Genomic DNA, 25,901 nt, shown 5'->3' on the forward strand with positions numbered 1-25,901 from the left:
ATGGAGAGCGGCGCGGCGCGGCGTCTGGACGCGGCCGCCTTCCTGGGCGCCTGGCGCCGCTTCGACGCCGACGGCAAGTGGGAGCGGGGGGCGGGGGGCGCGGGGCGCGGGGCGAGCGCTGCCCGGTGGGAGCACGTGCGGGTGGGTTCTCCGTGAGTGCGGACGGGGTCCTGCGGGTGTTTCGGCACTTTCTTCTTTCTCCCCGTCGTTCCCAAACTTTGAGTCTGAAATGCCTTTCCCATTCCTTCTCTTGAGTTCCCCCTGCCCACCGCCCTACGTAGCAAATAGCAGTAAGGGTGTTTGCATTATGGGCTGCCAGAGCAGGCGGGCAGGGCCCCTGCAGACCCTGTACTCAGCCCGTAACGCCCATCCTTGATGTCCTGCTTGCGTTTAGACAACGGCTACATCGAAGGGAAGGAGCTTGACAACTTTTTCCATCATCTGCTGGAGAAACTGAGGCCAGACGTGAGTACCTCTGTACACAGAGTCCTACTTAAAAGGTTGTTATGGTGGAAATATTTGTATTTATTGCTTCCCTATCAGTGCCTGATGGCAGAGCTCTTAGCAACCAGGTGCGTGAGGCAGGTGTGGCAACAAGTGTGATTGCACCAGCTGCTCCAACATTTGGTGCCAATCTGACATCTGCTGTTGCTTGTGAGATCATTAATTTGAAATAACGCTTGGGAGAATATTTCTTGGGAGAATGTTACTGAAAGTGGCCCTGTAAGAGTTGATGGTGTTGTTCATAAGGTCAACACACAGCTCTTGAGTTTCTAGTTTTCTCCCTGGTTTTCACTCTGCGGCCCACAGCCAGCTGGTGAAGAGGAAAGGAATAAGCATCTTCCATAGGGAAAGAAAGGATGTGCCAAAAAAAAAACCAAAAAGCAAACAGGTGAAACAATTCCCTTAACCAAAGAGTGATCAGTAAAAGGGGAAGGATGGTTAATAAAAAGCATAAATGCATGAGCATCACATGCAAAATCAAAGTTGCAGTCATGAAGTGATTAGGATCCTTGGATCTCTGGGAGAACCATAAAAAACATTCTGTAAATCACTTTTTCAAGTAAGTTTTTGATTATTTTGCAAGTAAATTTGAAATGAAATATTGGCAATTTCTGTCAAAATATTTCCCTGGAGCATGGATGGTTACATGAAGAGCTAAGCACATAAGAGCAGTTTAAAGAAAATCAAGTAAGATTCCAACATAAGCATCAAGAATCACTAGGGACACAGAAAGGCTGCTCTGGAGAGAAACGGGCAAATAATGATAGGGAAGTGGGGTATAGTTTTAAAGCAAAATGAGAGATTTAGGTTAAATGTTAGGCAGCAATTCTTTACTCAGAGTGCGGTGAGGTGCTGGCACAGCTGCCCAGAGAAGCTGTGGTGCCCCATTCCTGGAGGCGCTCAAGGCCAGGTTGGATGGGCAGCTGAGCTGCTGGGGGGCAGTTCCAACCCGCCCTGCCCATGGCGGGGGGGTTGGAAGTGGGTGATCTTCAAGGTCCCTTCCAACCCATGCCATTCTGTGATTCTATGAAAAGTGGAAAGCTTGTACTGCATTTGGACAGGAATGTCAGACTGTGGGCAGAGGCGCAGAGAAATCTCCATCCCTGCTCAATTCCACAGCCACTCTTCTCTTGCCCATCTCGTGTGGGATTTTGCAGCAGCCTCACCCCAGCTGGATGCAAAGACAGTACCTTAGAGTAGTTTTTGTAGCCTTGTTACTATCAGCATGAACTTGTTATACTGTGCTAGGTGTCAGTGCATGGATATCCACAGCGTGGGGCTACACTCTTAACAACATGTCCTGAACTTATATACACAGTTCTTAATAAAACTGTGCCACCAACTTCCAATATAAGCCACGCCTGGATAACTCCAGCCCAAATCAGCACACTCAAACCTTGCACCTTGCTTGTTTCTTCTGTCTGGGTTTGCCCATAAAGGGTAAAATCTTAACACAACAGGACTGAAGAAACAATCAGCCCTTGGAGACTGGCAGCACCAGAGCAGCCTGCTCCCTGTGTGTGAGACCACCTGCAGTGCTGGGCAGAGCAAAATTCCCTGTCCTATTTATACAGAGTGTCCGTGCAACAGTGCAGGTGGGGTGAAGGTACTGTTTGCAGTGCTTTTCACCCTGCACAGCAGGATAATGGCATTGGTGACGCAAGAAGGGAGCTGGCATTGAGCACCGCTGGCTCCAGTTCTCCCTTAGACACTTGTTTCTTCTCTGGGCTCCTGACATGTCTGTACAACAATGTGTGCTGGCGGGACTTCCAGATGTGTCTCAAGGATTAATTAGTGGCTGCGTCTGAAGTGCTCGACGAGTGATAAATAATGCTATCAGCCCTGGAAGTTGTCTCTGAATAGCAAATGGTCTCATAATTACATTTTTCCAGCCTGCACTCCCTAAGCTGTTATTTCAGTTAATGACCACTGTAGTCCTTCAGCTCTGTTTTTCTTTCCAGCAGCTCAGCAGCATCCCCAGCTGACACTGAATGCCAGGGGATGGGATGGGAGCAGCTGGGCAAACAAAGCACAGCGGGGCTACTGCAAACTGGGAGTCAGATTTCATAGGGATGGAAACGTGGAACGCCATCCAGTGGGGGACGCTGAGGCAATGCCTCTGCAGGGAAACGGCAGGGGAAGGGATAACGTTGAGGTAGATCTGAGTTGTGCCAATGCTTTTCAACTTTATTATAAACGGACCCAGATCCCAGGTGCTGCTTTCTGACTCTCGTCCCCCAGCAAAGGGCAGTTCTAAGAAAACGAGTTTGTTTTCCAGGGATGCCTTGCAGGCTTCAGTGAAATACAGTGGATTTATGACGCTGGTGGGTTGCGGTTGCTGTCACTTCCCCATCAGCTGCAGGGGCTTTTGTGAAGAAGTGGGCTGATAGTATGGTGTATATGGGGCAGCACCAGGGCAATTCAGCCAAACACCACACAACGTTGTGAGTTGCTGCCATCCTACATCTTCAGTGGTTATCACTGCCATGACTTCTCTCCGACCACTGTGCTCCTATTTGTTCATAAGCTTCTTTCTTTTACATTATGGACATCTTTCCATCTGTAATCCTGTTACGCTGCAGTGAAAATTTAGGTTTCTTTCAACGCTGAATTTGTTTTCTTGGAGCAGAAAATACTGCCTCTCTACTCCTCTCTTGCATTGTTATACACCTTTCTTCAGACTGGCTATTTGGGATCTTCCTTGCTCGCTCTTTACTTTTAGTGAAGCTCTGTCTATATTCCGGTAGTAATTAAACAAGAAGAGGTTTCTAACTGAAAAGCTGTAAAGTCTGGATTGATTTTTCACTGAAAATTTCTGCAAAATCAGTGATATCTGTGCAGATACAAAAGGAATTGTACATTACCATTGCTCTTGCAGCATTCTTTTACAGAAAGACATTTCACTTAGTTTAAATTCAAGTAAAAATAGGCAGAGATTTGGGAACAGCAGCCATTCTGACAAAAGTTTGTTGCCCTCCCCCAGCTGTATGTGTGTCAGAGGCCACGTGTGAAAATCTTTGAAGTGCAAATGTGTTTGGGTAAGACAGGTATTAGCTTCGCTGCAATCCCCCCTCCCTCAAACCACCTGGGTGGTTATGGCTGGAGGGACTGCAGTTAATCTCCAGGAGCTCAGCTGAAAAGCCGTAAAGGATTTGCCTTTGATTTCTGCTTCCAAGGAAGATGAGCTACCTCTCTCTTGCATTCCAGCCTTGCCTCACGCAGTGTACTGTCTGTCTAAATTATGTCTTTAGCTTAACGGTCAGACAGTATGGTCAGGAATGCAACAGGTAGGTGCTCAAAGTTCAGTCACCAAAGTGTTGGCCAAAGCAGGCTGCCGCTGTGCTGTACCACTGTGCTGCACCACCCACCCAAGAGAGCCAGGGCTGCAGGCCAGGTCCCTGGTGACCAGTGGGAGCAGAAAGACTCCTAGCAAAAAGCATTTGTCTTTCATCCTGCTCCAGGCTACATCAGAAATCTCAACCGAGTCAATTCTGCTAATTGCCCAAATGCATTCATTTCTGTAGGTGTGGCTTTTGTCAGCCCTGGTTATCCTGACCCACTCCCTTTCCAGTAGCTGATCGTTAAGGCAGAGCACTGCAAGCGCTGGTAGTACCTATAATGGGAAGCTCAACGCACCTACAGACAGAAGTGGCATGTTTTCATTGCCCAAAGGCATGTCAAAAACCACTCAGCCTTGTGGAAGGGCAGAACAAAGAAGGCACCCAAAGCCTAACCACAGTAACGTGAAGGCATGGGGAAGGGCTACAATGGCCTTAGTTCAGCACTGGTGTCCTCTGTGTGAAAAAAGTATTTCCCACACATGTGCTGGTGAGAGCTAAAACAAACTAAATGATTTTAAAAGCAAGGGATGACTGTATAGGGGTTTGTTTACTGTAGTGTACAAGACTGTGGTAAACCCAAACCAAAGCACAGAGCCAAACCCTCCAGCAGCAGCTCTGCAGTTCAGTGGGCAGGGCTGGCCAAGGAGCTGCTGGGAAAGCCCATGTCTGTGTGGGCACAGTGGCCCCATGGGCAGCATGGATGGAAGGAAAGCGTTCCTTGAGGTACATTTTAATGCTACCAGATTTAAAGAACAAATATTTGGCCAAAAAAAAAGTTCACCTTCTGAAATTGAAGTGTGTGTTTCTGGTGTCTCATCTGGTCTTTGGTGCTCTCCCTTTGTCACTGTCTGGCTTTTGGCATGGTACTAATTGTCAGGCATTCTTGGCAGATGTAATTTGTTTTCATTGATCTTGTAGGAACTCAAGATCTCTAAGACCTTTCTCTCTCACTTCTATCAAACCGGGCTGAAACACTGTTAAGAGAAAAGTGTGTTCAAGCCGGCATTTTCAGATACGCTTCATTTTGTTTTCAAGAAACAGGCTATAACAGTCACATTTCTTCTTGCTCATTACACCATTATCAATATGGTGTCTGGATCCCAAAAATCACATCAAGGAGGAGAAAATAATCAATGTATGGCAAGGCTGCTTTGCTCAGCAGGGATGAAATGAGACTTTCACTTTCATCAGGTGGTGAAGTCTCTGCAGTGCTCCATACATTTGCTTTTTTTTCCCCTGAAACAGATGACTCCTAGCTGTATTTTCATCAAGAAAAGCTGCTGCGTAGCACATGGATCCCCGAAGGAGCAAAAATTTAATCAGAAATCGTGGGGCAAGATTACAGCAGTGTGTAAGGAATAGGTTAATGAAGAAGGCAGATTACAGCCGGGTTTCCAAGAACTCATAATCAACCATGACCAAGACATTAAATACTGCATAGATTAGAAAAACCAAACATGCTCTTTCCCTTATTACAATCAGGATTAAAAACCAAATTACCTTTGTGATGGAAAATATTTCTAACGGGTTTCCACAAAAGCATAGATGAATACTGGACTTGGAAAGGAGAAAGCAGAAAATTCATTTGTTACAGCAATTTGAATTACAGAAGCTTTTCTCTGCAAAACTCTGCGGAAGAGCATCCATAGTAAGAAATTTACTGCTTGACCCTGAGATACCTATGAGCAAAGTTACAGCACCTCCAGAAACTTATGGGGGTGTATGCAGAGGGAAAATCAGGAACTACAGCTTGCATCCTGTGAAAAGTCTCCCCACAAATGCAACAGCATTTGCTTGAATTTTCATATTTTATCTTACTGCTAAAAAGTTTGCAAGATCTTAGTCCAAGCAGTGAACACTTCTGAAGGAGGGAGGGAGGCTTAAAATGGAGCTGCTGCTTGAGACACACAGTGTGGTCCAGGAAAGGTCCGTGCTCAGTGACAGCACAGCTGCTTCTCAGAGCAGAATGGTGTGCTCATGGCTGGATTCTTTCCTTATACATAACCTTATAATCCTTAGAGGACTGAATAAATAGAGTATGAGTTATATAGTTATATAGAGTATGAGCCTGAAGCATGTGCCTTCAGTGCCAACTAGACTGTGTTTGGCTGGCTGGCTGGCTGGCTGGCTGGCTGGCTGACAGGAAGGAAGGAAGGAAGGGAGGAAGGGAGGAAGGGAGGAAGGGAGGAAGGGAGGAAGGGAGGAAGGGAGGAAGGGAGGAAGGGAGGAAGGGAGGAAGGGAGGAAGGGAGGAAGGAAGGAAGGAAGGAAGGAAGGAAGGAAGGAAGGAAGGAAGGAAGGAAGGAAGGAAGGAAGGAAGGAAGGAAGGAAGGAAGGAAGGAAGGAAGGAAGGAAGGAAGGAAGGAAGGAAGGAAGGAAGGAAGGAAGGAAGGAAGGAAGGGGGATAATTTTGCCTTGAATGTGTATCTTCGGAAAACTAGTTTGTGCAGCATCTTTTACGACACTTTCTCTCTTTGAAGGTAAAATTTCTTAGCAGTTGTCACTAGCTTTTGTGTTTCATAAGTGATATGTTTATGTACAGAGATAGACTGTCCAATAAGAAAACTCTAGTGTGACCCCTTGGAGCTGCTTTTATACATTCCAGCTTTATGGATTTCACTTACTATATCCCATAGCTTGAATCAGTTAAAGAATCACAGAATCACAGAATGGCCAGGGTTGGAAGGGACCTCAAGGATTATGAATCTCCAACCCCAATGCCACATGCAGGGCAAGAAGAAAAGAAGAAAACAAGGCAGTCTTATTCTCTTGCAGAGTACTATGTTTCTGACAATGCACAGTCAAATGAAGTAGTGGTTAAAAGCTGACACAAAGTTGGGCATTTAACAAATGACTAGTTGGACCTCTGCAGCACATTTTTCCAAATATTAACTCTGATTATAGTTTCAGAAATAACTTGACCTAATAGGCCTGGAGGAGGATAATTTCAGAGTACTTTGCAAGCCTATTGAAGTCAGCAACTGGTAGGTTTGCCTAATGCCTGCAAGGCATCTGGTAGTGTCAAGGTACAGTCAGAAGGCAATTTAATTAGCGTAAGAGCAAGTGATAATGTTGAGGGGATGGTCCTTGGGGGGCACCTGCCCTGCTGTGCTGCACCTCAAGGATGCACCCCGGGGATGCAGCCAACAAAGAGCCTCCTGGGTGCCCCTGTCCTCCCATTCTCACACCTAGATCCCCATCGTCCCATCATCTGGCACATCCTGTAGAGGGTGACAGGGGTTCACTTGCTCTAAGCAAAGCCCACTCACAGTCACTCAGACTTGACACTTATAAATCAAACTCTTCTCCCCTAATTTCAGCATAGGATCCTCCGCTTGGACCGTGATATTTATGGTTTGTATTATACCGTGCTACGAAAGATTTTTGTGTAAGCCCATAATAACTGCAAGCAGGCAAGTGCTCACAAGTTCTGAATCTGCTCTGAAGTAAGGTGAAGGCAAATAAAACTGTAATGCTATCTGACTCTCCTTTTATCTGTAAATAACTTTTTTTTTTTTTCCTGTTACTACTAGCAGCAAATTAAGGCTTTTGGAAAATATCAGTCACTTCTAAACTTGTGGGAGAATCTGGCGACAAAGTTCAGACAGAAACAGGCTTTAGTTTAATGACATTAATCAGAAGATGTGATGTCTCACTTCCTTTTTGATTACCTCATCTATGACATCCTGGTGTGCTCTTAGAGCCCAGTGTGTGAATGCTCTGCAGCCAGAATGTTCAGGAGCAGCTGGGAATAGTGTTTGCACCTGGCTTCTATTGAATATGGGCATGGTCAGGAAGTTTCTGGGGCATGAGGAACACCCAGATCTCATGTTTTTCAAACACCATTGAGCAATGACAATGGGCAGCATCAGAGCTGCTATGATACAAACTCAAGCAAAACTCGACTCCAGTGATGCAGTACCCAGTGTGAACAGTCAGTTAAAGAAGGAGGCATCACTGAAATATTTTAGTCTCCAGACACTGCTCTTTCAACCAATAGCTCAGTTGCCACAAAGTTATGCATAGACATTACTTACTATCACAAGTTCATCTAAGACAATGCATCTGTGGTCCTTTAGAAGCATTAGCCCTTGGCTATAAGGATGCTGTTTTTCTGGTGGTTATCTGTGAGGCAAACTTCCTCTGGGCACTCTCCTACTGCCCTTAGCAATGTTCTTGCATGTGCTATTTTCCCAATGGCAGGATGCCATCACAGAAGAAAAAGTTCAGAGGATGAAGGAGCAGTTCATGTCTGCCTATGATGTCACCACAGATGGCCGCTTGCAAATCCAAGAGGTATCTTCCCCCAACCCAGTTGTTGTTTGTCTGTTTGTTTGTTTTTACAGATAGAAAGAGGATGGGGACCTAAAGCAGACTTGGCAGATATGGGAGATAGAGTCTGAGGGGGGAGGAGGTGTAGTCGTGGAGTACTGCATTCACCAGATCTCTTGGTCTGGTCTTCATTCCTAGCAACTACATGATAAGCTGGTATTTCCCATGTGTGTCTGCAGCCATCCAAGCTTCCCTTCCCTTCCCTTCCCTTCCCTTCCCTTCCCTTCCCTTCCCTTCCCTTCCCTTCCCTTCCCTTCCCTTCCCTTCCCTTCCCTTCCCTTCCCTTCCCTTCCCTTCCCTTCCCTTCCCTTCCCTTCCCTTCCCTTCCCTTCCCTTCCCTTCCCTTCCCTTCCCTTCCCTTCCCTTCCCTTCCCTTCGTTTCAGCTTGCAGATATGATTTTGGGGTTGGTATGTGTGTTTTTCAGCTTGCAAATATGATCTTGCCAGATGATGAAAACTTCCTGCTGCTTTTCCGACGGGAGACTCCCTTGGACAACAGTGTGGAGTTCATGCGGGTCTGTTTTTCTGCCTTCCTCATTCCCTTGCACACCAATTGCCCCAACCTTTTCTGTAGCACCTGTTCTGTATCACTGATAAATCCAGTCCTGATAAATCCAAAGCTCTGCACCCAGCACAGTGCAGACCAGGAGGGCTGACCAGCCACCATTTAAGCACAGTCCTGAGCTGATGAGTTAGCCTGGGCTGTGAAGGCACACAGACACATCTCTGCCCTATTCAGGGACACTGAGAAATTCACCTTTGGCAGGATGGGCACAGGGACAGTTGTAAAATGTAAAATGCAAAACTCCTTTTTTTCTCTGCAAGTTGCTTCAGATGAAAGTTTTGGCTTTTTTAAGACTATTTGCAGTTCTTATTTCACATCCAAGCTCAGGGCTTCTGCAGATCAATGGCCAGCTGCATACTGGCCTGGACTCAGGGCAGTAACCACTTTGAGAAATTGCATGTACAAATTAGGTAAGAAATGTGGCCCAGTTTCTCAGTCTTTTCTTCCTTTTATAGAATGCATGTCTACATTAAATATGCGATCGCAGCATGTCATGCATACAGCACCCAAATGAGAGTAATTGCTATTGTGTGGAAAGTTTATTTTGTTTTGTCCACAATTAATCGAATGCTGGGTAACAGAACAGCTAGCTCATTAGGGAGGTTCTGATTCAGATCTTTATGATTTATCTCCTGTGTGAGTGATTACTGGCAACATCTAAGGTCATATCAATCTATCCCCATCCAGATCTGGCGCAGTTACGATGCTGATAGCAGTGGATTTATTTCAGCTGGAGAACTCAAAGTAAGTTGCTCTAACCAGTGTCTTTGAGTTTGATCTACAGCTCACAGATGTCAACAGGAGCCTATTCATCACCTTTAACAATTTGCTGCCTTTTTGTGTGATGACAAATGGCACATCAAGCTCATTCACAGCCAGTTTAAGGGCTGGGCACCCTCCAGCCTTCTGGCATAGCTGCAGGGACCACAGTGGATGAGAGGAAGATCTGCCATCCCTCCTGCTGTTTCACTGCCCCATTGCTCTGCCTATTTTGATCTGAGATCAGTTAGAAGACGCTGTGGGACTTAGCTCTTGTGTATTTTGTGGCTGAACTGTTCCATTACAACTGATTCCAGTATGCTCACTTAGGGACAGTTTGATTATTTTCTGATTTATTTGCAAAAATATTTTGCAGTATGAACTTCAGGGGAAATTGAAAGCCTGAGTACTAATTGGGAATGTGAAATTAGATTCATGTGACTGCTGAATTTGAGTCTATTTTCTTACTGTTTCTTCTTGAATTTCTCTAAGTAATATTTGACTCTTTCCTGGTTACAGGATTTCTTGCGAGATCTCTTCTTGCAGCATAACAAGGTGGTTACTGAAGCAAAGTTGGAAGAGTATACTGATACAATGGTAAGCAAAGAGAGCAATAATATTGTTTAGGTTATAATACTGCCTAAAAGCATCCCTCAGGGTCTCAGTATTTGATGCCATAGGGGTCCTCTCAAAAGGTGTTTCTTTTCCGAGTGGGAAGCTAGACAGCACACAGCTACTACTTTGCACTGTACTGGATCAGCTGTGAACATTTCAGGTTTGAGTTGAAGTGTTTATTATGAGAAAGCAACCTGACTTTGTGCCACAGCAAACTGAGCCCTAAACCTATTCAAATCAATAGATAAGGTGTATTCTTCAGCCTCCATCCAGCTTCCTCCCTTGTTCCCTCCAAGCAAATCCTTTTGCTCCTCAGAAATGCTGGCATCTTTCACTTTTTCTCTGCAAAATATGGAGAGCCCTGCTAGCTCCCTGAAGGGCTGGGAATCTCAATGCTCACAGGCTTTGATTCTTTCCCTGCCTTCTCACAATGAAGCTTTTATCCTGCAATCATCAGCAACATAATATTTGGCATAAGTTTAGCATCAGTCACCTGGGTTTCAGAACAACTTATTGTATCTAACCATCTGAAAACAAGAAAGGAAAAAAAAAAAAAAGCCCATTTCTGATGTTGTTATCAAGGCTATCATTTCACTTCCACCAGGAGACATCTATCGTTCCAATTTTCTAAATGATTTTCAGATGGAACTGTCTTGCTTCTTGGCACAAAATCTGTGTTTTCATCTATAGTAGAGCTTGGTATGCAAGCAAATGAGGAGCTGCCCATGTATTTTGCAATACCATGTTATGTATGCATGTAGCATCTGTGACTAAAAATGTCACTCTTTAGAGCAAAGCAAGAAGCTGTACCTAATGGTGTACAAAAGCGTGTGCATCTTTTCATGTTTATAGGACAGTTAAGGGAGAGGAAAGCTTTCTACAGAAGTTATTTTCCATCTGGAAGAGCTTGAAAAACAATAAAAACCCAGAAGCTGCAGCCAGAACAAAACCTTTCAGCAGAGTTTGCAGGTAGCAAACAGCTTTTAGGCTGCCCCATTAAGATTCCCTTAGCCAGTAGCTCTTCTCTGACCTGGTGGTGCTGCTGGGGAACACGCAGTCTGAAGCTTGTAGATATTATGCAGATAATTTCATCCAACTTCTTCCCTTTCCGATAATTTCTCAAAAAGGATCTATGATTTCTGCGACCCCTGTGCAGCTAGATAAAATGTGGTTGGAAAGAAATGTGGTGTGGTAATGCAGCACAGGGCTGACAGCCAGGAGGTCTGGTTTCTATTCTCCTGGTTTTTACTGATTGGCTTTGTGTTTTTGAAGAGGCAGTTTAGCCTCTATGCTGCAAGTTCTGATCTGGGAAAGGAATGATTGCTATATCTGGGGTAATCTGTGACCTAAAATGCAAATCTGGCCCATGGGGATAGAAATTTGCAAAGCCATAATGCCAAAAGGATCACAGAAAATAGTAGAAAATGAGAGTAATAGAATCATTAAATATCCCAAGTTGGATGGGACTCATAAAGTTCATCAAGTCCAACTCCTGGCTCCTTACGGGACCATCAAAAATTGGATCATATGTCTGAGAGTGGTGTCCACATACTTCTTGAACTCTGGCCCTTGGGGTCATGCCCAATGCCCTGGGGGACTTGTTTCATGCCCACCACCCTCTGGTGAAGAACATTTTTCCGATCTGACCCACTCCCATCACAGCTCCATGCTGTTCCCTCAAGTCCTGTAGCAGATTATTTATTTTTCTTTGTGATTTTTTGGTATAAAGTCAAGATCAGGGATGCTTACAAACACACCTGATCCCAAGCACTAAGGTGGAATGTGAAATCATGACATCAGGTGTTGCAATATCCTGTACTAAAATGGAGGATATGCATTCTGTGCATCACGGCAAAGAGATCCCACATGGACAGCACCTATATAGAAGTGGGCACAGATTGCATGGGAATTTGCCTGAAGCAGTAGTGCAAAATTGCAAGGAGGAAAGAAAAATGCACTCTTGTGTTTTATCTGCCCATTAAAAAGGGGAAAAACAGAAAAAAAGGAAAAAGTGACTTGAGCTACCAAGATTAAAGGTGTGATGCCAAGATCCAGAGCAGTGAGAGACCCCTGCTTTCTCTTCCTACTTTCCATATGGAGCAAGGAAGTCCTGGTGGGACTCTGCCACCATCCCAACTGCCTGGGAAAACAGGGTGAGTGCAACCATGAGATACTTCGATGCAAAGCAGGGGCTTTATATTTTTACAGGCTTTTACAGGCTCTCTATTGCATTTTTAGCAATCAGCAACACTGATTCCTTTACTGCAGAATGGAAATAGTTCTATTTCTTTCTCCCATATCTTTGTTTCCACCCTTATTTAGGGCACAAGGTCTTCTGGATATGGATCTTTTTCTGCTTTGCACAGCTACAGGGTCTCTGATAGTGGCCCAGCCATCCTGCTCAGGGCTTTCACATGCCTCTGTAATAACATTTGGTCCAAAGAAGCTGTGTCCCTAGGAGCTGTAATCCCATCTGTCTCCACAGGCATTTACAAATCTCTGCCCTCTTCTTTGTGCACTCCACAGCTGACTGCATACTTCTTAAGTAGATACTGATACACCAAGTGGGCCCTAGAGCTTTTTGGAGACAGGGATAAAGGGGAAAAGACAGAAACTATCATCTTAAAGATAGCCCAGGCATGAAAGAATGAAATTTTACAATTCTTTGCTGAATATTTGCAGCTTTAGCTTGTGGGAGGTAAATGGCCAGGGAATGTCAGCTACATCCAGTTTGCTTATGCTGTTATGAATGATCATCTAGTATATAAAATAAATCAATCGATATATAAATAACAGCTGAGCTATCTGGAAAGAGGGATGCAGCTTTCCTTTGGAAGTATTGCTTCTTTCTGTTCCTTTGAAGAGCCAGAATCACCAAGAATGCCACAAAGAAGTGCCCTCCTTTCCCTGATCTGAGTTAAACATAGCACAGCAAATACCTGAACAGGTGTGACATACACACACTCTGTCATACATATTTATAATTTTATATCATCTTAAATATATATTTTATATATATTTACATATTCCTATGTATAAATACATCTCTCAACCCTTCATTTTCAGCTGTTTCAAGTGAGACAGAGGAGAAACCAGAAAAACTGAGATAGTTTTCTGCTCTGCTTTACTGTTACTTGAGGCCCTTTCACACTTTTAACATACGTATATTGGTTGACTGCAGAAAGGAACATCATTTTATTGAGTTGCTTAGAAGCTATTTGTATGCAGGCTATTCTGTTTCCTTATGACCTTTACATCCTTTCTTCAGAGAACACTGATTTAGATTAAGGATGGATGAGTCATGAACCATTGGGAAGAAATGAGGTAGGGAATGTGTTGGAATTGCACAGTCCCCATGAGTTTGTTAAATCAAATCTGTAACATCCTTCAAGTCCCTGGGGAAAGTTGTGAGAAAAGAACATTTGAGTGCTCAAGACTCTTGATGAGGGAATTAAAGCAGCAGTTCTGTGCTGTGGAAGCCCCTTTGCAGGATTTGTGTTAGTTTTTGTGCCTATATATGTACATATGTTTGTATTAGCAGTAATAAAGGGTGCACTAATATTTACACTCATGTGCTTGCATGAGAAGATAGCGATGTGATGTTCTGAATTCTTGGAAGTAGTTTGTGTGTGTTTGTCTTCTTCTAGAATAGAAAAACCACAGGCTTCTAGACTGAGAGCTGTGGGCAGGGAGCAGATGCTCAGAGGCAGAAACAGATCTTTATACTGCTCTAAGCTTCTCTGAGCAATGAGAAGATGTCCCAGAGGTACAGTACTGTGGGAGACAAACTGGGCATAGTTGAAAGTGGGGTATAGTTTTTAAGAGCCTGATGAGAACGTACTTCCTTCTTAAAGCAACACAAAATGGAGAAATGAAAAGTTGTCCCATTACTGCTTCATCACAAAAAGAAAAAAAGTGGATGGAGGGATTACAGTAGCACTAACAACCTTTCCCATGATCCTGGGGAATTTCTGTCGATGAATATCCAGCTCATCCTTGCATTTGCCAGGATTTTGTCATGAGTGACAGCTTCTATACATGTGTATGCACACAGCTGTGTACTTCAGCACGGTGATGTATATGCCTGAGTCTAAAAAAGATGTCACCATAATTTCTGATGAAGTTTAGTATTGATCTCTTGTCTTCTGCAGTAACAAAATTCTCACTCAGCTCTTGCATTTATTATTGCCTTGTTCACAGAACCACTGATGGTTCATAGCTTCTCATATAGCAGCATGCTACTTCTGGCTTGTAATCTCAATATCTGCAAGATACCTGCAGGGAAAGCTCAATTCTGAGGCACCCTTCAGCAAATTATGTTGTATATACCACTGTAACTGTCACTCATAGAACATCAATACTCTCTTTTTGTATTGGTAATGTTGGACTGGGCAAAATAAGCTCCTTTAATTTGAGAATTATTATATTTTAGCAAAATGCATAAGATAAAAACCATAAAGTAGAATATTCTCCCCACCACAAACTGAATTTCTGGGGAAACAGTCATGTAAGTGTGGTGAATAGTAATACAGTAAACGTTGGCCATGAAATACAGCCTTTGATGGAAATTAGTATATGAATATGGCTGAAGATGAATCTTTTCCCCAGGGAAGCCAATAGAGCAGTCTTCCCAGCTGTAACACTGTCATGGTTTAACTGTGCTTATCAGCAGAATTTCTGGGTATGCTGCATATCTTGAGCAGTTACTGACCTCACACATGAACTGCAGCTGGCTATGTGAGGGCTCTTGGTCTTCTCAGTATGAAGGGAACAGGCTTACTTCTCCCTGAAAGGTGATCTGCGTCCATAGGAATTAATCGTGTTCTACCTTTGTTTTGTATTGGATGAAGAGGGGAGGTTTATATTGGATGTAAGGAAGACTTTTTTTACAATAATGGTGGTAAGGCACTGGTACATGTTGCACAGAAAGGTGGTGGAAGCCCCATCCCTGGAGATACTCAAGGTCAGGCTGGATGGGACTCTGAGTAACCTCATCTACATTACAGGGGAGTTGGACTAGATGACCCCTAAGGGTCTCTTCCAACTGAAATAACTGTATAATTCTATGACTATTGCTGCTTTTGTGACTGCAGGCTGTCCTCTCTGCAAGGACAATGCTAGAGGCTCAAAGAGGGTATTTCTTTGGCTGTGAATGTCTGTTTGTCTGTCTCTGCTCTTTGCCAATGCATGTGTACTTACATAGAGAAAATCCAGATGATCTAGCTCCTTATCACCATATTGGCAAAGTGTATCCATATTAACAAATTTTTTTACAACCACCAAAGGAATAGTACAATAGAAAGAAATCATTGTTACAGTGATAGCCTAAACTGAGCATGTTATGCTTCTGAACATGCTCTGATCAAACTTTCTGAAGCTGTATAAATACGATAGCGGAGTGTGGCCCAAGACAGGTAGTTTACAGGTGAGCTCTTTGTACATCCATTCTCCTGGTAGTGGTCAATGCAGGCCTCCCTCCCAGGCAGATACTTGAGGATGCCATGCCCCTAGGAGACCACATCTACAGTTCTGCATGGGCACTGCAACCATCAGCCCTCCTAAACCCATCCACCACGCTGAGAGCCACCCTCTCTGAGAGCTTTCTCATGGCCCTGGGTCACTGCGATTCCTCTCACTGATGAAAGGCTGCCTTATTGTGTGTGGTAAGAGGGCTCACACACAGTTCATTTATGCCATGGAGGGAAATCTGGCCCCACGTCACTTCTAGACTTAATCCCAGTTGTTCTGTTGTCTTCGGTTTTGCACTGCTCTTGCTGTGACATAAGCCAGCAGAAGCAGAAAATTGCATTTCAGCTCAAACTTCACTTCTAAAGAACAGAACTCATGGAACGCAGGTTCTGGCTTTCAAAAATCCCTGCAAATAACAGTTTGTTCTTTTAGGCACCAAAGGACCCTTAGAAATCCCACACTAAATGACTTGCCTAGGTTACACATGCACTATAACCTGGGGGGCAGAGAACAGAGCTTCTGTACCGAGGGTAAATTGCTGGCCACAGAGCCTTCAGGGCTCTGCAAAAGCCTGCTGGCCCCAGCAAAAGGGGACACATGCAATCTTCCACTTGGCCTGTGTCAGTGTTATATCCCCTCAGTACCTGCTGTACTCCTCAGCTATATTAGTTATAGCTGACATCATATAGGTAGTCCTGATATGTTGTGAGAGCAGCTGGGCAAGCAGGAAACAACTCTACGTTCCCTCCAGGGATGACACACTTCATTACACATCAGAGAAGGGACAGGAAAGCATTTAGAAGCAGGCCCTAGTAATTCTGCTGATCACAGACCTATTTATTTTGCTTATTTACTTTTCTCCTTATCTCTGTCACAGAAAATAATTTCGACTTACAATCTTACAGGGCTCTTCAAAGCATGTTTGTCATAACTTGGTGTTTCAGTGGCCTTCTTTACAACACCTGATTGAGAAAGCAGAGATATTTCCTTTGCTTAATTCAAAGCCTATGGCAGTTTTGAGTTTGCACTTTTAATGCACACTGTAACAACTCTTGTTTTGCAAAAACAGCTCTCAGTTATGCTCTGTCTGCCTCAGAGTACACACATTAAATTCAGACAAACAGAAGTAAGACTTCCCTGGTGTGCTCCCATTAAAATGTCAGTGAATTAATTTGTGCAAACACTTTAAAACATTGGCTAGCTTGACAGTAAGACAAATGCATCATTTTATAAAGCATACTGCTGGATGCAACAAAGCTTTTAATAAAATTGTGTGCTATTTAAACATGCCAGACCTTATCCTTAACCACATTGAGATGTTTCATATCAGCCTGGCAGCATAAATATACCTTCCAAGAGAGTAAACTGAAAATCCATCAAGTTTAACATATCAAGATGGTGTGTAAAGGCAAAAGTTTAAATTGGAAACAATCTCATAACAATTTCAAATGTCTTCTTCTCCCATTATGTATGTCTCATCATATGGGATAGGAAGCCTCTGTCATTCTTTGATCACTTATGTACACAATTAGCAGATCAGATCAAACAATTGTGTGCTTGAAATTTGAAAGCTTAATTAATATACATTTCCCCAGGCTTTTCTATCCCGAGATTGCCAAGTAGTGTGTTTGCATGAGCTACAGTTGTCCAAATAATAGGATTAGGTCTATCTTATTAGCTGTGGTACCTGAACTAATTCAGAGAACAGTATTCCATCTTTGCTAGACATTTTCCATCTTTCGTGTGGAATTCAAGATGCAAGAATTAACCAAGCATAGCACTTCCTGCAAGACTTTCTTTTCTCTCTGTTAATTGGGATGAGAAATCAAAAAATCACAGAGGTTTGAATTTGTTTCTTCCAGGATACTTTTTGCAGGAAAAAGAAAAAAAAAAACCACAGAATTTGAAAATGCAAAGATTTTCTCTTGGTATTGCAAAAGCAGAGCTGAGTGACAGAGGTCAGAGAGGGGAGCTGATATAAGTGGATGTAGTAAACCACTGAAAGTAAAATGTTAAGCTCAAAGATAGAGCAAAATTGCCTGTGGATGTTTCTTTTCATTAAACATTCCACTGAAGAATGTATTAACTTTCACAGTTAAATTTGTTTTAATGAGATCTTCACTGCTGCTGGAAAATAGTGAAGGGTTCAGAAATTAAAGCTATCATTGCAAGGACATTTCTCCCCTTTGTGGCACAGCATGAGCAGCTCCAGCTCCTAACCCTGCCTTCAGTCTTGTCCTGTTGTGGCCAACATCTGTGTTGACTTCAGGGCATTAGTTTTCCAGTGATGTCAGTATGGAACTTCTGTCATCCATATAAGCTTTACACTTTCTCTCAATGGGAGGAAAAGTAGGCCCATACAGAGTGCTCTTCAAAATTCCCTTCCAGATCTCAGTAGCACAAGTTACAGAAGAATTAATGCAATAAGATCCAGTTGCAGAATCTTATCTACAGCCAGTACAGCAAAGAGCTACTGCAGGCTCAGCACATGTGCCAGAGCACAGGAGAGGGAGAAAAAGGCATTGTGTATAGATGTGGGCATCCCAAGGTACAGCAGCTCCCAGCCCTTACCTCTACTTATGCAGAGTGTCAGGCCTCTGTTTCACTGCTGGGCAGTGCTCAAGACGTGCTATGGGTTCATTCATCCTGGAGCTCATGCCAGGTCAGGATGTGTCACAGCATGTTGCTCAGGGACATAATTTAGCAGAGGGTTGTTAGAGTTAGGGTAGTATGGTTAAGTTGTGTCTGGACTCTATGATCTTTAAGGTCCTTTCCAACCTGAGCGATTCTATGATTCTATGTCCACTCCTTATGAGCCTACAGGGTTGGGGACTGGTATCTGCAGTTACATGAATAAGCAAATGAGGTTCATGCAAGCACAATTAATGCATGTTCTTTTACAGAGGATATGACAAAGAGTGGTAATCCATCTTAGTAAAAAATTGATTTTTTTTTTCCCCAACTACACTATAGAATACATTTTTTCAAGAACTTTTATCCTGAAGGCATTAGTTTTTGCAACCCATTAAACTCTTCCCCTGTAACTGACTCTTATTTGTGCATTGCAGAGAAACAATGTACTAAATCTATTATATGAATAGATAATACCTGGTGTTGAATCACCAAAAAGATCACATTAAAAAAAGGATACCATTCAGGAAAAGATAGCTTTAGCATTCACACAGATCAACCTCTCAATGTCTGAGGCCTGAATCTTCCCAGTCCTGTCACTTTCTTGTGGCAGGTTATGAGCCAGACATGCAAGCCCACCAGCTCTAGCAGCACCCAGACCTGATCTGAGTGTCTGTCAGGAGGTGAAACTTGCACCTCAGCCACTCGGCAGCCACACTGACAGTCAATGATAACAACAGAGCTGGGCTGGAAGTGTTTAGAAGCTTCAGTGTTTTTTCCAGGGACAGTGTTTAGGTGCTTAAGTTGTCTGTCAGAGACCTGTCTTCATTCGAACGGTGTCTGGCTGCTTTGCTTCTCAATGCCAGAAAGCCAACACAGAGAGGACGTTGCTGTACACTTGCTTACCAGGTCACAGGGCACAGCAAAATATCTGCCAACCTCTTTTATATATCTTCTCCTCATCTGCCTATCTATTTCATAGCAACCCTATCTTTTATCTTTTAGATGAAAATCTTTGACAAAAACAAGGATGGACGTCTGGACCTGAATGACCTGGCAAGGTAGGCTTCAATGACACTGATGCAGTTTTTCAGCTCGCAATGACACGTTCAGGCAAAGTGATGACTTTCAGCAATAATACCTCTCTGGAGACATGCATCTGAATCCTAAAAAAAGTCAGGCTCTCTGATGTAGGCATCCTGAGTCTCTAATGCATGGTTAACACTGTGATATTCTGTGAGGATGTGGCTGAGGAGTCAAGGTGGCACTGCCAGTGTGCTTGGCCATGTCGGCAGGGGAGAATTTGGAGACACAAGAGGAAGATGCTTATAAATGGTAGTTTAGTCTCTGCCCCTTTTCTGTCTTTGACAGCTGAAAGTTTTTGGGTTTTTTTTTTTTTTTTTTTTTTTGGCAATTGGCACTGTATACAGATAGAGTATGCCTGTAATGTAATGTATGTGCAGTCAGGTATGACTTTAATCGCATGGGTTAAACAACTTAAAATACTGGTTTGGGGGATGAGAAGCAGAGGCACTGCCCTCAGTACTCAGGTCAGCGTTACTTTGTCCTTTCCTTTTCCAATGCTTCATGAAGAAAACAGTGGCAGATTACTGTTTCCTGTAACGCAGCACAACAGCCTTTACAAACTGGGATAGTTCAGAGCAGTACATATGTAGTTGACGAAGTGGCAAGATCTTAATTTAAATCTCTCTCTTCAGGATTCTGGCCCTCCAGGAAAATTTCCTTCTTCAGTTTAAAATGGATGTAAGTATTTCTTGATGCATTCCTCCCATTCCTCTCAGATAAGATAACTTACACTAGAACCTGAATCTATTTTTTTTTCCTTTTTCACTCGCTCTCCCTGCACGCAGGCTTGCAGCACGGAGGAAAGGAGGAGAGATTTTGAGAAAATTTTTGCACACTACGATGTTGTGAGTCCAAGCAACATTCCTTTGCGGTCTCTACATGATTAAATATATGACAGTGCCAGAGCTCATGGGCCAGAAGTGCTCATGTGAAGGTGGGGACAGAGGTGGGCAATGCTCAGAGACCTCATAACAAAGGATACATTTTCACTTTTTTCTCTGCCATGGCCAGTACTGCTGCATCAGCAGTATCTCTGTACAGGAGACACATGGGCTGTAGAGAGCATGGTGCCTCTAGCTGTAGTTCTCCTGCAATTTGGGACCCGCATCATCACCCTGAGAAATGAAACCCCTTTCAGAGCTTAACCAAGAGTTATTCTAAATCTGGCTCAGGATGGTCAGGACTGCCCTAGCATTGGTTAGAAAACAGCAGTTTGGTGCCACTTCTGTCATTCCCACAGTGGAGTGGTATGGTGACTAGCAAGCCTCACAAAATAGTGGGAGATATTACTGCCACTTAAGGGGAAGAGACGGTCTAGGATAAAGGATGACAGTGCTATTGGGCTCAGTGAATAGGTGGATGGGTTTTGACTTACTGGAAGGTTTTGATGTTTCTTTCATCTGTCAGAGTAAAACAGGAGCACTTGAAGGCCCAGAAGTGGATGGATTTGTCAAAGACATGATGGAACTGGTCAAGGTATCTGCACGTTTTGTTTCTTTTTATTAATACCCTTTATGTCCAAGAGGAAAGTCCTTATTCTGATAAAAATATGTAAGCAGAGCAAGAGTGGGAACATAGAGTCAAATTTAATTTCAATCACAGACAGAAACGAATGTCATTGCCTCAGAATATTCAGCATAGAGCATTTCATCACATCACAGAAATTCTATCTGACAAATTAATACAACTTGACTCAGCAACTGTATTTAAATCCATTCTGTTTCATACTCCAAGCTGGGCAGATGTTATAGCATCACAAACCACCTGGTCTACCCACACACATACATTTTTTTCCCTAACGATGTAATATTTAGGCTAAAATAGCTAAAAGGTGTTGAGTAAGCTGGAAAAGAGATATGTGCCTTTGCCTTTTCATATATTTGAGTGAAAAGCCATGATCAGAGCTGAGAGTCTTCAGCTCCAGCTGACAACAGCACAGACCAAAGTTTCTCAGAGTATCACCATGCCTGAACATCAGGAAGTTCATGCGTGGGATCCTTAACGGTTGTGATTTTATAAGGCCACAAAGTCAGCTTTAGAGGGAGACACTCCTCAGCATGCCTTGGAGTTCATGTGCCAGGAGGTTGAATGGCTGAAACTTCAGCATGGGACTATTCAATGCTGCCTATGATACAGAAATCCTCTTCAGCTCACTTCAACCATCTTTCCCTATGATCTTGCCTTCAGGTTGAAAGAACAGCTGTGCAAAGAGTAAAGGGCAACTCATATCTAGGAGGTGGCTCACATGTCAAAGAACTGTTGCTTAAATCCTTAAATTCTGCCTCCTCACTGATGTTATGATTGTAACTTTATTGACATGGATTGGTCATCAGAGATTCTTCTTTATTCTGTTTTGGCTGTGGATAATGTCCTTGCCAGCACGATCTCATAGTTTATTATGTCATCAAAGAGCTACACAGAAAAATCACTTGATCTCTCTCTGTAGTCAAGAGTACTGTGCCAGTGTGTCACTTACAACAGCAGAGTCCACTTGTTTTGAATTACCTTGAGTTTTCAGATACAGTCCAAGATGCTAATAGTCCAGCTTTTGGCTTCACCCAAGCCTGAGTCATTGTATTTCCCTGTGAAGTGACCCTATGCAAGGCTGCTTATGCTCTCACATCCATTTTGCAGAGTAGACAGAGGCAAAGAGGCCTGTAAAACTTTCCTTTAACATTCATTTGATACACCGAAGGTATTTTAAAGTTGCTGACTAGGTTGCTGACTAGAAAGTTGTAGCTTGTGATGGAAATGGCATATACTCCTTTGTGCAGCAGGTTTGAGAGAGGAAACTGGATGAAGGTGCAGACCCAGAACTAACTGCAGACTATTGTTTGACACAGATCAGAAACTGAGCAACCTGATTAAGGGAACAAACTATCATGCATTTCCTTATAAGACTCACCTAACCATCCCATCCACCTAACCATAACCTTTCTGTTTTTATGGGGCCTCATTTCCATCTTCCTTGTTCCCCTCTTGTGTGAGCTGATGTGGGGTTGAGCCCCTTGGTTGCTCACCCTTTGGGGCATCTCTCTGCTACTCTGTCTGCTGCTTTACAGAGCTGCTGAAACCCAGAGGCGTTTTCCTTTCAGCAATGCATTCTCTTTCTCTTGCAGCCCAGCATCAGTGGGGTGGACCTGGACAAATTCCGTCAGATTCTGCTCAACCATTGCGATGTGAACAGAGATGGGAAAATTCAAAAATCAGAACTGGCCTTGTGTCTAGGGCTTAAAATGAACCCATAGCTGTTGGTGGTGCTTGTGGCTGTGTTTCCTATGTGAGGTTTGCCTGCTGCTCCTGGTAGAAGTGTGTCCGTGCTGTGCAAGCAGATGGGTAGTGGGCAGGGGGGGCATTTGTACGAAGGGGCAGACTGCCTTACGAATGTTTATGAATCTCTTGGATATCTCCAGAAGCCGCCTGGCCATGGACCTGGGCACCCTGCTCTGGGTGGTCCTGCTGGAGCAGGAGTGGGGTCTGTAGAGGTCCCTGCCTGCCTCAGTTATTCTGTGATTCTGTGATTTTGTGAATCTGTGACAAGTGTTGATGGGTGCTGTTCAATAGGTGCCACTGCTTGTGGGTCTCTCCAGCATGGTCTTTGCCCACAGGCACACTATCTGCTCAGAAAGAGGGCTGCTCACCTTCTCCTACCCCTGTGAAACAGTGCCCTGCCCATCTCCTAGAGTAGAGACAAGCATCTCCCAGTGTTGATGCTCCTGGGCTGCTGCTGCTCTGTGATTCTGATGGTTGCCTTCTGTGTGAAGTCATTACTTTGGTGAATGTTGAGCTTTGTTTGTGCAGTTGAAATATTGGATGGGTGTATTTCTGCAGAAATAAAAAAAAATGGCAGTTACAGCAAATCTGTAAGATTGGAGTTTTTGTGTTACTCGTGGAAAGCCATCTGCTGCAGACAGATGACCATATACGGTAGCCATTTTATATAAAAGCCATCAAATTGCAAGAGCCTTTATGATGCCTATCAGCTGTGGTTTTTAGTTCTGTCAGCAAATGAAACATAGTAAGTTCTTTCCATGGAGAAACCACATGTAACATAAATTAATATTGCCTGGAGGATGAAGCCACAGAGTAATGTCACTTCTGGAGGAAGCCCTTCTTTTAAATCAAACCAAAGTCATAAACAAAGTTTCCATAAATTGAAGACTTGGAAGGACAGAAACCTAATTAAGGAAAAGCTCACAAGCACATGTGTATTTTTTAAAATCCATACGAGTTAGTGAATTGTTGCAAACTTTATTGAACTTAAAGCCTCCCATCATTCCCAGGCCATTAACGTAGTCTTGAAACTCAACGGTATCGCCATCATTTGTCTCCATGTATTTTACTGCACATTCGGCAAATGCAAAGTTCCAAAGAGAGATTAGGGGGAATGGTTGTCAGCAAAGCTCCCACATTTCAGCATTTATGTCTCCTGTAGTTGAGAGTCCCATTCTTGACACTAGAAGTTTCTTTCCAATTGTTCCCTGCATACAAGGGCGTAATGAAGCACTTCCCTTGTAGTCTGCTTTATAAAAACCAATCAGAAATTGCCTTCACTGAACACATATAGACATGCTGATTCAATTCAGCACTATAGAACATTCACAACTTTTGGGTGATGCTCATTTCCCATTTACGCTGATGATAAGCTCAGAGGCAATGTGCTAAGTGCATTTAAACACAGCACTGAAATAGGGCTTTAAGCTCCTAACTGATTTTTTTATGGCAGCAACTCAAATCGCAGCTGCAATAACAGAGGTTCACAGTGGTTCAGAAAAACTTTAAGCAAGAGCTCCACGAGCCATCAGGGGTGTGCCTTTACTCCCTGACATTGCATTCCTCCGAGGGAAGAGCAATATGGAGCACGCAGTAGCAGAGAGGAATCTAAAAGGAGAAAGTTCCATGCACCACTGCTTATCAGACATGCATTATCAGCATACTCAGCAACTTGCTACAAATTTGGTGGGACACATTACCAAACGTCTTTCCATCATACCTCAAGAGGAATATGTCTTACCAGGCTAAATCATACCTGTAAGTACATTCTTCATTTTCTCTCTCTCCTCTTGTCCCTTACATAATAAAGGAATAAAGGATCAGGACTGTATGCTGCCCTGTTTGCAAGGACCATGGGGAGAGCCGCATCCCAGTGAACCACAGGTCCCCCATAAACCACATATCATGTCAGCAGTGCTGTGGGTCAGCAAGGCAATCATTGACAAGTCACAGCCTTGTAACCCCCAGCCCCTAAAAGTCAGTATTATCACAGCAGGCATTTGGAGCCTCCCATGGAGAAAAAGAAGCATTTCTTTATTTTCACTTCAATAATGAATGATGTATATGACCCTCCTGTCTCAGGCTTGGCTGTGGTAACCAGTGATTGTTCCTTTCAGAAGTAATACAGACACATGGGCAGGTAATACATTTTGATGAAACATAGCTAGTGGTGATTTTGTAAATTCAAAAAATACTTCTATGTTCTGTCTGGATTTCCTTGTGCACCAAAATATGAGATACTGTTTCACATTTGAATAGTTACATTCACATTAATTATATTAAAACATATTGCCTACAAAACCAAAACCATCTACAGGCCATGATGCCTGCCGTGCTGTAAATGTATTGAAGATATGCAAGGAAGGTTTTGTGCTGTTTAATCTGTACCTCCTCTGCCAACAAAATTCTGCCATATCATACTATTTAGGAGCTTGCATATTGGCAAGTAGAATTTAATAAATGAAAGTGAGTGCAAGTGCTTGCCAAGATCGTTTCCCTTGGTATCTTCATGTTTTTCTCTTGAAAGCTGGGCAGTTTTCTATTTGTTCATAGTATGCAAATTCACTGAAATGAATTTCAACTGGCTTACACCACCATATTCAATGGGTATATTTCCAGGAGACATTTAGCTGAGACAAGCATAGCGGTCAGTGCACACAGAATTCCCAAATCTGTCATTTCAATACTTTTTTTTCTCCACTTGCTTGTTTAATTGGCAAACAGCTGAACCTGGAAATCAAAGCGTGAATTTCTTCGGTGTTGCTGGCTGCTCCCTTGCCTCCTTTCAGCTCAGTGAGATATTGGAGGTTGTGCCCTAGTCTCTTTGTCATGCTCTCTGCTCTCCTTGACCCTTCTCATTTTCAGCACCTGATACAGTTTCGTTCTGGATGACTTGCCATGACAACTTAGTCAGGAGATGCCATCTCTGACAGCTTCAGCTGACTATGTAGAACTCGTACAGGGGAAAATGACCATTTACTGGGCTTTTAAATTCAAATCCATCCCTCACTTAATTCCATTTATTTCCCTGGAAATTATGTTATAGAGACACTTTTCTCATGTCACTGAACCTCAACAAACTGCCTGCCAAGCCAAAGCCATCCCCATGGAGCTCTGCCATTGGAGATGCACAGTTTTGCAGACCAGACTCAGTCACAGATTAATCACATCCCATCTTGTCCCACGATCTGTACTTTTTTTCCCCAGAATAGCAAACCCCAACATAAACGCTCACCTCATTCCCCAGCCTGGACACACTTCAGCAGTCTTACATCACTGACACTGTAACTGAAACCAGATCAGGTGTTTTTAAGCTTAATGCTTAAG

The 25,901-nt window shown here is 43.4% G+C and overlaps 1 protein-coding gene across 1 annotated transcript; it reads left to right on the forward strand.

Moving 5' to 3' along the window:
- SCGN (secretagogin, EF-hand calcium binding protein) lies at positions 1–22,549 on the forward strand (the record flags this gene model as incomplete). The annotated part of the gene is made up of 11 exons (XM_079533135.1): positions 1–73; positions 395–465; positions 8,048–8,140; positions 8,602–8,691; positions 9,429–9,485; positions 10,020–10,097; positions 19,221–19,276; positions 19,934–19,979; positions 20,087–20,146; positions 20,709–20,777; positions 22,421–22,549. 11 exons carry the CDS (start codon positions 1–3, stop codon positions 22,547–22,549), a joined length of 822 nt encoding a protein of 273 aa, XP_079389261.1.
- Positions 22,550–25,901: the final 3,352 nt, after the last annotated feature.

This window comes from Tetrao urogallus, assembly GCF_951394365.1.
Source record: "Tetrao urogallus genome assembly, chromosome: 3".
Classification (NCBI taxonomy): Eukaryota; Metazoa; Chordata; class Aves; order Galliformes; family Phasianidae; genus Tetrao; species Tetrao urogallus.